This window comes from Microcaecilia unicolor, chromosome 9 (genome assembly GCF_901765095.1).
Source record: "Microcaecilia unicolor chromosome 9, aMicUni1.1, whole genome shotgun sequence".
Lineage (NCBI taxonomy): Eukaryota > Metazoa > Chordata > Amphibia > Gymnophiona > Siphonopidae > Microcaecilia > Microcaecilia unicolor.
The window spans coordinates 52,968,995-52,983,424 of record NC_044039.1 but is presented as its reverse complement, the minus strand read 5'-3'; the positions used below and the strand labels follow the sequence as shown (position 1 = coordinate 52,983,424).

At 41.3% G+C, this 14,430-nt stretch overlaps 1 protein-coding gene across 5 annotated transcripts in view; it reads right to left on the bottom strand.

Annotated features, from left to right (window-relative positions):
* Nucleotides 1-14,430, bottom strand: part of MRPS35 (mitochondrial ribosomal protein S35) — a 201,074-nt gene that overhangs the window by 162,122 nt on the left and 24,522 nt on the right. For all 5 annotated transcript variants that reach the window (XM_030214272.1, XM_030214273.1, XM_030214271.1 and 2 more), the window contains exon 3: nucleotides 2,157-2,324. In XM_030214272.1, coding sequence (XP_030070132.1) covers nucleotides 2,157-2,324 — 168 coding nt within the window. The remainder of the gene's footprint in view (nucleotides 1-2,156; nucleotides 2,325-14,430) is intronic.

The window sequence follows — 14,430 nt, the reverse complement described above, 5'->3', positions numbered from 1 at the left end:
CCACTCCCCCCTTCTCTTCTGGGACAAAGCCGCGTATATTTCACTGACCCACAATCTTTGTAATTTAGCGTGTTCCATGTCAGTGAGGCGTGTTTCTTGCAGGCACGCAATATCTGCTTTATGCCTTCTCAGGGCTGTCAAAATTTTAGATCTTTTAATCGGGGAGCTAATGCCACCCACATTCCAAGAAACTATCCTAGTGGATATCCACCCAGAATGAGATGTAAACCACCAAAAAACAATTGCTCCAGCCTATGCCAGGCCCCTTTACTGCCTGCAGTGATGCAGCCTTCTTCCAACTCCAGATCCTCTCCCCTCGCACACCCCAGCTTAACCATTTTGAATAGAATTCCACACCCAACTCAACCCAGAAGCACGCCCTCTCGTATTGCCCTGTTAAGACTTTTTAAAATCTAACACCCTTACCCAGCCCTCACCAACTCCCCCCCAACACACTACCAAATCCCCTGCCATCCTCCCAGGCCAAAGGCCCAGAGACGGAAAGGATCACCTGTCTTGCAGAGAGCCCTCTACCCCTTCTAGCAAAAACAATCAGAACTTACTGCAATTCTTGCTTTAAAGTTATCACAGGCACCTCACAACAAAATATCAGTCCCCTTCAATTATGCCTTGTTCCCGCAGATCCACTTTTGCATCTTCCAGCGACTTGTATAGCCGCCATCATTCTTGGATGAGGGCTTTCAAGTGTGCTGGATACTGCAGTTTAAACCGGGTTTGTTTTTGTACCAGCACAGAACAGAGGGGATGGAATTTTCGTCGTTGTTCTTGTACTCCAGCTGAGTAGTCTTGGAACATCAGTATTTGCCTCCCTTCATGCGTTAATTCTCCTCTGCGTATCTTGAACTCATTCATGACTTCCAATTTGCGATGGTTGTTGAGCAGCTTCGCAACAATCACTCAGGGTCTAGTTTGCGCTTTGGTTTGCAGCCCACTCGGTGCACTCTCTCAATCTCTAATGGCCCCTGAGAGTCTGATAGCGCCAGCTCTTTAGTTAGCCATTCGGTTAGCCATGTCACCAAATTGCGGTCTGGAATGTTCTCTGTGAGGCCCACAATCCGGATATTATTCCGGCAGGAACGGTTCTCTAAATCCTCTAGTTTTTCTGTATGTTCCTGAAGTTGCTTGACTGCACGAAGGTCCGCACTGTAACTCTGAGAGTCATCCTCTAGGGCCGTGGCCCTAGTTTCGAGGTCTTCTATGCAGGTCCCCAGGCCCTCCATTTTCGCTTGAAATAGGTCCAATTTCTGGTCTAGTGCTTCCCACCTGGGCTGCCAAGCCTTCTCTACTGCAGTAGTCAGCTGTCCAAGTTGCGATGCGGAGAAAGCCTGACCCGACTGAAGAGGTTCGTCCGCCATCTTGGAATTGAGGGTGGGAGGTTTGTTCTTATCTTTCTCTTTTTTCCCCCTTACGAAGTGTCATTCTGACTGGGGATTTATGGATGTATTTGTCCATAAGATAAGCGGGAATGCTGAACTGTGAAAGTCGCTCGCTAATTTGCAGTTTTTTTAGCGATTATGGGGCGAGGGCTCTCGAGCTCCAACCAAACGCTGCTGATCAGCTCATCGTGTCACGTAACCCTCCGCCATTTCATTTATAATGCTACTTTCCTAGTTATAGTCACACACTTTTTTGGATACATCAATGTCTCATAACCCCTGAGGCACTGAACACGGTGCCCTTTCGGGTATTGCATGTTATTCAAGAATTAGCAATAAAGTGTTTTTGCTATTGATGGCCATCCAGCATCCCTGGCTTTCCTCAAACCTTCTCCACTGTCATTTGCCTATCACGTTCTATGTGGGATTCCTTTTGGGGGTTTTTTTCCTTGCGCCTGCACTATTGTACTACAGTAACATTATTTTCACTATATAATATACTAAGTATTTTTACTTGGCAGACAAAGCACAGATGTTTAAAATTACAGCATGACCATATCAAGGCTTTTTTTTTGTTCACTGTGTAGTTACTGTTTAAAAAGAACATTTTATAGAGAATACTAAACTTAAATCAAGTAACATAAAATGTTGATTTTAAATTAAAACATAAAAATAAAGCTGGATACTTTATATTCATAACTAACACCATTTCAGTTTGACAAACAGATCTTTATTAGGGTATATGAAATGTCTGGGTACCTTTATTAGCTCCAAATTTCCTTTCTTATCTGGAGGCACTCCTCTCTCTACTGGGTAGCCCATGCGCACAGGAAGAGGTACTACGGATGGTTTAAAGGATGCTGCAGTGGGATAAACATTGCTCCAGTCCTGGTTCTCAGTCATCCTTTCAGTTCTGGGAGCTGCAGACTAGAAAAATAGCAGAGACCTCAGACTCTAGAAATTTAGTCACACACTATTTTTTTGTTTGCTTAACATAGATATGAATCCTCAACTCTTGTTTTTCAACAGAATCACTGATGAACTGCCACAGAACAAAACTATGCCACGGGGAAACCTCAGGTGTGCTGTGAAATTTGCACCACATGGGCCAGGTCACAGCTGCTACTGCTAACAAACACTAATGGGTCAATATTCAAATGGTATGTCCAGTGACATTTGTTAATTCACTTCAAATATGCATATAGATTACACACATTTTCAGTGGCACAAGTACAGTGTGTGCTCATTAAAATACACACTACTTCAGAAGTATAGGCATAGATATTGGGCACTTATTCATCTACCATGTATGTCTGTGCTGCACACTACAGCTTATAGATGTTTTTTTGTCACATCCAGTCCAAACATATAGTTAAGACATAGGCACCCATTATATCTGACTATACATCTAGAGTAGGTGCCTACTGGGCCCCACCTTCAGAATGCCCCTTCCATGCCCATTTTTCTGTACGTATAAAATGAGACAAGCACCGGAGTGCATGCACAGTTTTATAAATGCAATTCTGCTGAAAATTAAAACCGGCAAAGCATCAAAATACTAAAGGGCTGATGTACAAAGGTCACCGTTAAAATACAGCAGCTGCGGGTGAGCTCTCTGACTCGCAAACAGCAACTGATGAACAAAGGGGATGGCATGCAAATGAGATGCACGGAAATTTAATGGTGAACTTTGTGCATCGGTCCCTGGACATAAACCATGTGGTTCCTGCTCTGTATGCCCATCCTCTATGACCATTTCAGTATTTACTCATCTGCAAACAGGTAAGGAATACCATCTCAAACACTCCTCTAATTGTAACACGGAAGGGGTAGTTTATTTAATTCTTTGCCCCTGTGATCTCATTTTTGTGGGTAAAACTATCAGAAAAATCAAGACAAGAATAATCGAGCACAGAAGCAACATCAGGAGGAACAATGTAACAGCACCACTGGTTCAACACTATCGACTACTCACACAATTTCTCTGATCTTCGCTACTTAGTGTTCAAGATTATCAAGCTATCTTGGAGAGCAAGTAACACAGATAGGATACTTCTGCAACAGGAACAAACGTCTATTTTTGAATTAAATACTCTCTCTCCTGCTGGTCTTAACATGGAGATAGACCTTTCTGTGTTTTTATGAACACTTCCCCTCATGAGTATGTTGCATGTTTATTTATTTATTTATTTATTGCATTTGTATCCCACATTTTCCCACCTCTTTGCAGGCTCAATGTGGCTTACAATGTGACGTTATTAGTAGATAGTACATTAGGAGATAACAGTGTTACATAAAGAGTAGCATAATCGAAATTTGAACAAGTAAAATTAAGTAGAAAACATTACTGATAATAGGTAAAGTGGACATGCCATAGAAAATAGCGTGATCGAAATTCAAACAAGTAGATATAAGCAAGAACATTGTTGATAATAGGTAAGGTTGCGATGTATTACATTTATAGCTGCTGCTCTTATTGGTATGCCTTGTTGAATAGGTGGGTCTTCAGGGATTTGCGAAAGTTAGTTAGTTCATAAGTAGTTTTAAAACTGCGCGGCAATGCATTCCATAACTGTGTACTCAGGTAAGAAAAGTTAGACGCATGCGTTAGTTTGTATTTTAGGCCTTTACAACTGGGGAAGTGCAGATTTAGGAATGTACAGGATGACCTTTTAGCGTTCCTGGGTGGCAGGTCTACCAGATCTGACATGTATGCTGGGGCATTTCCGTGGATGATTTTATGAACTCGAGAACATATCTTGAACGTGATGCATTCCTTAAGTGGAAGCCAGTGTAATCTCTCCCTCATATTTTGTTTTTCCATATACGAGTCTAGCTACGGTATTCTCGGCAGTTTGCAGTCTCTTGATGATTTGCTCTTTACAGCCGGCATAAAGTGCATTGCAGTAATCTAAGTGACTGAGCACTAGTGATTGTACCAGGTTGCGAAAGATGGTCCTTGGGAAGAAAGGTCTTATCCTTTTTAGTTTCCACATTGAATAGAACATCTTTTTAGTTGTATTTTTCACATGACTTTCAAGTGTAAGATGTTGATCAATGGTAACTCCAAGAATTTTCAATGTGTCTGATAAGGGAAGGGATAATTTTGGTGTGTTTATGGTGGTGAATTTGTTCGTGTTATGTTGTGAGGTGAGTATAAGGCATTGCATTTTTTCTGCGTTAAGTTTCAGCTGAAATGCATCGGCCCATGAATGCATGATATGGAAACCTTGATTGATGTCGTTGGTAATTTCCATCAAATCTTGTTTAAATGGGATGTAGCTCATTACGTCATCTGCGTAAATGTATGGATTGAGGTTTTGACTGGATAATAATTTGGTCAAGGGTGTCATCATTAGGTTGAAGAGAGTCAGCGAGAGGGGGGATCCTTGGGGAACTCCACATTCAGGTGTCCATGTGTCTGAGGTGGCCGAGACAGATATCGCTTGGTAAGATCGTGTGGTTAGGAAGCCTTTGAACCACTTGAGGACGTTGCCTCCAATTCCAAAGTATTCAAGGATGTGTAGTAATATTCCATGATCAACCATATCGAAAGCGCTGGACATATCGAATTGTAGAACCAGTTGCAATCAATTGTTTAAATTTAGTCATGAGAGTAACTAATACTGTTTCGGTAATGTTTATAGATTCTTCCTCATAGAGTATGATCCATAAATTTTATTTATGGTGCCTTCCACGAAGTTTAAGTATATTTTATTTCAATTTTTCTGATTTTATTTATACTGCCTTCCACAAAGGTGATAGTGTTTAAAAAAAAAAATTAAACATTTTTATTATCATCTTTTATCTTATTATGTTTTACACTTTCAATTGTTTATGAAATATAAGTATAATTTATTTTTATGATCTATTAATCAACACGTTTATAGGCTGATATTTACTTGAGATTGTAAAATGGATTACATACTGTCTTCAGTACTCATCTAATATCACTTAAAACGTCCTAGGAACATTTGAATATGGTATTATTAATGATCAAGTCATCAGTGCTCCTACTTTAACTGTTGAATAAGCTTGGGGGTTTTATCCCGTTCCTCCATTACACATAGAAATTTAGCAATGTAATTTAGAAACTCTGTTACAATTCTAAATTATATACTACAGAGATCAGATTCTGCCCCTATTTAGCAAATAGGACCTTACTATACAGCTTACAGGACCTTGAAAGTTAAATGATAACGCTCTTTCAATATAAGCACACAATGGCATATGCGTCTCTTTTGGCGTTTTTTACCGGCAGCGTTTGGTTTGATAAAACGGACAATTAGCAGTTTCTGGTAAGTTTGCTGGATATTTTGTCTGAGATATTATCTGCAACACCCCAATCGGCCTCTGAGAACACTGAAGTCCGCCGTTACAGTTGTAAACGTTTAGGTTTATTAAAAAGATTAATTACACTTTAAATATATATATAAACGGCAGTATTTCACAGTTGTCCACAATTCGGTGGATCTGGCCGCCTTATATAGTGTGTAAATAACACGCGGGATGCTGAACACAAGATAACAGCGTGTATGGCTAGCAGATAGGGAGTAAAGTCCTAGTCTTATCTATTTATTTTAAATCTCATACTGTATCTTTCTAAAAGTTTCCTTAGACGTTTTAAGACATCCTAGTTTAGGAGTATATATACTCACTCTAAGATCACTTGAACAAGCTTTCTATGTAAGTAAAGTCCTAATTTTATCTATTTATTTTACATCTCATACTGTGATCTTTCTTAAAGTCTCCTTAGACGTTTTAAGACGTTGTTCTAGTTTAGGAGTATATATACTCACTTTAAGATCACTTGAACAAGCTTTTTATGTAAATGGAGTGTTTTAGACTTCTGAAACTTTACACACATATATAGAGTTGCTGGCACATTATTAGATATTGATTGGGGCAGTACCATAGACTGAGGGAGCATAGCATTTTTCTATGTCAGACAGAGACGTTCATTTAATCTTTAATAGGCAGAGGTGTGAAGCATAATCAATTATTGTTTACAGCGGGGCACAAAAGGTTTTGTTTCTATAAAATTATTTTAAATAATATTAAAATTCACTTTCCGTGCTTCAAATTAGGTAATATATTTGGATTGCTTGAATATCTTCATCTGTCTAGATTTTGAAGGATCATTCTGGTAAGCCCCTCCCCCTTCATTCTTATAAAGATATATAAAGATTTGTTCACATATAATGGTTTTAAACATAATATTTCATGATATTTACGACACTGTGTTCTGCATAAAGAAATTTAATACAATACTTTTCTTATACGGCAGCTATAAATATGTCTATATCATTTTTTATTTATATATTATTTTTATGGCAGTTATTTGATGATTTGGTTTCACTATGATCCCTTTGGGGTGACTATAGTGACATTCTTGTATTTTGGTCCTCATTTACTCTGTTTTAATTTTTAAAACATATTTTATATATATATTTTTTAATGTTTAGTAATTAAACTGTAGTACTTCTTTAAAAACTTTTTTTGATTGTGATTTTTACTGTTCATCTGTTTAAATGGTTGATGTTTACTATACTATTTATGGATGGTGATTTTTTAAATTATATGTATAGTATACATTTATGATTAAATTTTGTCTTTTTATATGTGTGTTTTTATGTCAGACCCCTGAGGCAAGTGTTTGTGCGCCAAAACACAGCCCGTGTCGGGTCATTTACACATTAAAGGACGACATTTATCTCTATCCTGAAGGCCCAGTATTGCTTTTTTTTATCTTCTTTGGGACTACAAAATAAATGAAGTAACGTCCCAACCCAGGCCCTGCTAGCGGAATGGGTTCCACCACTCCTAGCTCATGCATATGCTGCAGAGTAAGAGCTCTCCATCACTTTAGGGCCAAGCAACATGGTGAAACCATAAAAGCATCTGGAATGGTGTGAGCAAGTCCAAGGATTAATTCTTCTCAAACACCTTAAGAAGCCACTGATCTGAGGTGATGCAGGACAACTTGTGGTAGAAGAGAGATAGCCTGCCCTCTACCAGAGTCTCTGAGGGGCTCAACCCTCATCGGGCAGATATGGCCACAGTGACCACACCTGAGGGGCATGGGGCCCCAGCTTTCTTGGAACCATGAAAGGAACCCAGCATAAAAGACCTCCCTGACCCAGAAGCCTGGGCCAACAAGTGCCTGGCTGACCAATGCGGCCCGCACCTCTGGAGTTCTCCCTAGAGATGGAGGATCACTGAGCACCTTTTTATCTCTGTTCTGGGAGACAGATAAGCTGAGCTTCTCCCATATCCTTCACCATTTTCTCAAAGTCCTCTTCAAATAGCCAGCACCGTCTAAAGGGCAGCTGACTGAGGAGCTTCTTAGAAACCACATCTGTGACCCAATGGAAGAGCCATAGCCAACAGAGCCACAGCCAGCAGCACCCCACCACGAAAGCAGCCACTGATTGAGAAGAAAGACAAACCAGGTCATAGAGGACATTCATCATGAAGGCTAATCCAGACTCCTGGAAAGTGGTCTCTGGCAGCTGCTGCAGCCAATGCAGTATAGCTCTCATCCCATAGTCGCCACTAATAGCAGCCTTAACACTGGAGGCTCTCACAGAAAAGGCTACGAGAAATTACTGTTTCACCTGCTTCTCATGGAGCTCTCAGAAGGCCAAGGGGTGAAAGTATAAAGAGGATAAAGAGCTTTTGTCCACCCCTGATAGCCCCATCCAGGATCTCCCACTCCGCTAGCAGCATGCACGGGAGGGCCATATGAAGCGGGAAATGCTTTGAGGATTTTATTTATTTGTTGCATTTGTATCCACATTTTTCCCACCTCTTGCAGGCTCAAAGTGGCTTACAATACATCATGAGTAGACGAAGAATGCTAGAAAATAGACATTTAGTATTACAGAAGGATCTTGGTCAGCATGATGATAATAAGATATAGTAATAGTATACAAGCAGATATTATGAAACAGTTCTGAATATAAATAGGTGAGTAGTGCATATTCACATTGGTTGATCTTTGTGGTACGCTTTATGTTGCAGGCACAGAATGTGAAGTCTTAATTACTAAAAGAGCCTAAAGTGCAGGTTGCAGGGATCTTACTGGAGGGACAACCTCATGAAGGAAGGAACCGTCTGAAAATAACAAGAAGCAGTATAAGGAGTGTCAAAGCAAATGCAAGGCGCAGATAAAGAAGGCCAAGAGGGATTACGAAAAAAAAATAGCATTAGAGGCAAAAAAACATAGTAAAAAAGGTTTTTCGGTATATTAAAAGCAGGAAGCCGGCAAAAGAATCGGTTGGGCCGCTGGATGACCAAGGGGTAAAAGGGGCGATCAAGGAAGACAAAGACATAGCGGAGAGATTGAATGAATTCTTTGCTTCGGTCTTCACTGAGGAAGATTTGGGTGGGATACCGGTGTCGGAAATGATATTTCAAGTGGACGAGTCGGAGAAACTTACTGACTTCACGGTAAACCTGGAGGACGTAATGGGGCAGTTCAGCAAACTGAAGAGTAGCAAATCTCCTGGACCGGATGGTATTCATCCTAGAGTACTGATAGAACTGAAAAATGAGCTTGCGGAGCTACTGCTAGTGATATGCAATTTATCCTTAAAATCGAGTGTGGTACCGGAAGATTGGAGGGTGGCCAACGTAACGCCCATTTTTAAAAAAAATTCCAGGGGAGATCAGGGAAATTATAGACCGGTGAGTTTGACGTCGGTGCCGGGGAAAATGGTAAAGGCTATTATTAAAAACAAAATTTCAGAGCACATCCAAGGACATGGATTACTGAGATCGAGTCAGCACGGCTTCTGTGTGGGGAAATCTTGCCTGACCAATTTACTTCAATTCTTTGAAGGGGTTAACAAACATGTGGACAAAGGGGAGCCGGATGATATTGTGTATCTTGATTTTCAAAAGGCGTTTGACAAGGTACCTCATGAAAGGCTACAGAGGAAACTGGAGGGTTATGGGATAGGAGGAAAAGTCCTATTGTGGATTAAAAACTGGTTGAAGGATAGGAAACAGAGAGTGGGGTTAAATGGGCAGTATTCACAATGGAGAAGTGTAGTTAGTGGGGTTCCTCAGGGGTCTGTGCTAGGACCGCTGCTTTTTAATATATTTATAAATGATTTAGAGATGGGAGTAACTAGCGAGGTAATTAAATTTGCTGATGACACAAAGTTATTCAAAGTTGTAACTCACGACAGGATTGTGAAAAATTACAGAAGGACCTTACGAGACTGGGAGACTGGGCGGCTAAATGGCAGATGATGTTTAATGTGAGCAAGTGCAAGGTGATGCATGTGGGGAAAAAAGAACCCGAATTATAGCTACGACATGCAAGGTTCACGCTAGGAGCTACGGACCAAGAAAGGGATCTGGGTGTCGTCGTCAATAATACACTGAAACCTTCTGCTCAGTGTGCTGCTGCGGCTCAGAAAGCAAATAGAATGTTGGGTATTATTAGGAAAGGTATGGAAAACAGGTGTGAGGATGTTATAATGGCGTTATATCGCTCAATGGTGCAACCGCACCTTGAGTATTGTGTTCAATTCTGCTCGCCACATCTCAAGAAAGATATAGTGGAATTGGAAAAGGTGCAGCGAAGGGCGACTAAAATGAAAACGGGGACGACTTCCCTATGTAGAAAGACTAAGGAGGCTAGGGCTTTTCAGCTTGGAGAAGAGACGGCTGAGGGGAGACATAATAGAGGTATATAAAATAATGAGTGGAGTGGAACAGGTGGATGTGAAGCGTCTGTTCACGCTTTCCAACAATACTAGGACGAGGGGGCATGAGATGAAACTACAGTGTAGTAAATTAAAAAAAAAAATTGGAGAAAATCTTTCTTCACCCAACGCGTAATTAAACTCTGGAATTCGTTGCCGGAGAATGTGGTGAAGGCAGTTAGTTTGGCAGAGTTTAAAAAAGGGTTGGATGGTTTCCTAAAGGACAAGTCCATAAACCGCTACTAAATGGACTTGGGAAAAATCCACAATTCCAGGAATAACATGTATAGAATGTTTGCACGGTTGGGAAGCTTGCCAGGTGCCCTTGACCTGGATTGGCCGCTGTCGTGGACAGGATGCTGGGCTCGATGGACCTTTGGTCTTTTCCCAGTGTGGCATTACTTATGTACTTATGACTGTCAGTCTTCACCCAGTACCCTCAATCATTTGACAGTTAAAGAACTGGTACTGGACAGAATATCCCCTTTTCTTCCTACAGTATATATTGATGGCAGTAGCCAATGTGAGGGAGGAAGGAGATTAGCAGGTTTAGAATTGTACAACTGGGCCCAGATAACCAAGTAATTCTGCAGAGGCAGTACTCCTGTGTGTCAGCCTCGGCACAATACTGTGAACTGGCTGCCTTTGTGGCCTCTTTGCAGCATTATCAAGACTCCCAACCTGAAATACAGATAATCTTAGATTCAGATTACGTATTCAGAAGTGCAATTGCATTGCTGCCATGGTGGTTAAGCCACAACTTTAAATCCACAGATGGGTCCATTGTAAAAAATTCAGCACTATGGGCTATGGCACAAGAACTCAGTGAAACATTTCAGAAAGTTCATTTAGTGAAGGTGAAAGCACACAGAAAAAAAGGCCCTTTAGTGAATGGAAACACTTTAGCAGATTCACTAGCCAAGGAAGCATGTCATGTAGGCCCTATATGGCCCTGGTATGAGCCGACCCGGATGGTAGCCATGGCCACACGATCCACTGATTACCACCAGATTATTTCAGTGCACTGCAGGAAAATGATTCAGAGCTTTCCAATCTGAAGCAACTAGTGCAACACACCCCTGATAACACTTACCAGCATACACCCTTTCTCACACTCACTATATAGAAAGACATGCTGTGTGTGAAGAAGGAGGAAGGATTGGTTATAGCTATCCCCAGAGCTCAAGGGAAAGATTGGATGCATTGGGTTCATGGAGCAGGTCCCATGGGGCACCCTAAAACTGAAAAGATGTTGGCAACCCTGAACATGTTAGTCTGGTGGCCAGAAATGAAACATGACATACAGGATCATGTGGCCTCCTGTGTGATTTGTGCTTCATTTGGGAGACAACCTAAAAACAAAAGGGGAAAGCTAATGAGAGCGCCACCACAGGGCCCATTTGAGAGACTACAGATAGATCAGGTGGGCCCTCTCCCTTCAACAGCTAGGAAAAACAGATTTTTTGCTCACGGTAGTCGATTCCTTTTCCCACTGGATAGAAGCATTTCCGGTATCAGATCAAACTGCCAGAACCACAGCTGAGGTCTTAACTATGCATTTTTTTATAGGTTGAGGAATTCCCAAGACAATTGAATCTGATAATGGTCCTGCTTTTGTTTCTCAGCTAGTCAAGGAACTGTTTGATTTTCTAGGCATAGAACAGCAATTGCCCATTTCGTACCATCCCCAAGCAGCGGGGCAGGTAGAACGTATGAATCAAACAATCAAAGCACATCTCAGCCCTATGCTGAATCTGACAGGAAAAAATTGGGATCAGGCCCTCCCTTTGGTCCTTATGCGTATCAGACCCAATGTCTGTAAGTCCACAGGTTTTGCCCCATATGAAGCCTTAATGGGAAGGCCAATGCCTCGATGGGAAAACCTGCTACATCCTTTTCTCCCGGAGGATCAGACTGTAGTTCTTGGAAATGAGTGGATGAAATCCCTGCAAGAACACCTAAAATAAATCCAGACCACTGTGCTGGCAAACACAGAAAAGTCTAAGAATTATCTGCAGGAGGTGCAGGCCAAAGATTCTGATTTGCGACCACTCAACGTGGGGAGTAAGGTCATGCTCCTAAACCCTAGACCAAACCTCCCCTTTGGCACAGCAAAGTGGGATGGACCATACTTGGTTACAGATACCTTAGGCCCAAGCCTATATCAGATCATAAGGCCAGACAACCAGCGATGTTGGAAACACATCACTCAGTTGAAACCATATGGATAATGAGTGGTTACCAGTTTCTGTTCTCAGATTCCACCTGAATACAGCACAGACGACTGATTCCGGAATACAGCACAGAAGGCTGCCCCCAGAACAAAAAGATGTTTGAAGAGTGGTAACTATAGCAGTCACTCATGATGTATTGTATAGTATCAACTTATAAAAAAAACCTCTTAAACACAGATCCAGTGACATCATCATATTTAATCGTCATTCTGCAGATCAATTAGCAAAATACTTCAGAGAAAAGGTTGTTAATCTTCGTAACTCAATCTCTAAAGATAACTTCACTTGACGCCTTCCTTGACCATGGAACAGATGGAGCACCTGTCGACCGTTATTGGACTAATTTTACCCCCCTTACTACTAAAGAAGTCATCACAACCATATCAAAACTCTCTAGATCACAATGCCACCTTGACCCTTGTCCCAACTACCTTCTGAAAAGCGCCCCGTCATGCTTTCTCTCTGATCTCTCCTCCCACTTAAACTTTTTATTTCAAAGAGGTTCTTTCCCCACCAAGCATAGTAACATATTACTAACACCTATTCCAAAGAATACAAAAAACCCCGCGAATGACATTACCAATTACCGTCCAATTGCATCCATACCTCTAATCAGCAAACTGTTGGAAACAGAGTAACCTCGCAACTTAATGAATACATCCAGAAATTCTCCATCCTTCACAAGTGCCAGTCAGGCTTCCGTCCTGCCCACAGCACTGAAACGGTTCTTCTAACCTTAATATCTAAATTCAGACTTGAAATAGCAAATGGATACAACATCATCCTCTTACAATTTGACTTATCCAGCGCTTTTGACATGGTTGACCATTCCATCCTTACCACACTATTGGACAAACTTGGGATCGGTGGAAACATTATCAACTGGATTAATAACTTCATTACCACTAGATCCTATCAAGTCAAAGGCACTACAAATCTATCATCCCCATGGTCATCAGAATGTGGAGTACCACAGGGATCTCTACTCTCCCCAATACTTTTCAACCTTATGATGATCCCCTTGGCCAGACTACTAACCAAACATGGCCTAAATCCCTTCATATACGCCGAAGACGTCACCAGACTAAGGAGGCTAGGGCTTTTCAGCTTGGAGAAGAGACGGCTGAGGGGAGACATGATAGAGGTATATAAAATAATGAGTGGAGTGGAACAGGTGGATGTGAAGCGTCTGTTCACACTTTCCAAAAATACTAGGATGATGGGGCATGCGATGAAACTACAGTGTAAATTTACAGTGTAAATTTAAAACAAATCGGAGAAAATTTTTCTTCACCCAACGTGTAATTAAACTCTGGAATTCGTTGCCGGAGAACGTGGTGAAAGTGGTTAGTTAGCTTGGCAGAGTTTAAAAATGGGTTAGACGGTTTCCTTAAGGACAAGTCCATAAACCGCTACTAAATGGACTTGGGAAAAATCCACAATTCCGGGAATAACATGTATAGAATGTTTGTACGTTTGGGAAGCTTGCCAGGTGCCCTTGGCCTGGATTGGCCGCTGTCGTGGACAGGATGCTGGGCTCGATGGACCCTTGGTCTTTTCCCAGTGTGGCATTACTTATGTACTTTAAATCCAATCTATCTGAAATCCACGACAAAATTAATACTGCCATTACCACCCTAACCTCTTGGGCTAATGCTTTTAAAATGAAACTAAATAAAGAAAAAACGCTGTGCCTGGTTCTCTCTTCCCAATACTCCCCTTATCTCCCGACTACTCTCAACACCCCGATGTTAAACTCTCCGTATCCAACAACTTAAAGATACTTGGAGTAACGATAGACAGCCATTTATCTTTTGAAAACCACGCCAAACTCACCACGAAGAAAATGTTTAATATGATCTGGATATTGAAATGAGTGAAGCCATATCTCCCATTCAACACTTTCCGGAACCTGATACAGTCCACTGTTATCACCCACACTGACTACTGCAATAGTGTTTGTTTAGGATGCAAAACCCAAATACTGAAAAGACTCCAGACTGCCCAAAACACGGCAGCCAGACTTATTTTTGGCAAATCAAAATTCAAAAGTGCATCACCTCTTCAAGCGAAACTTCACTG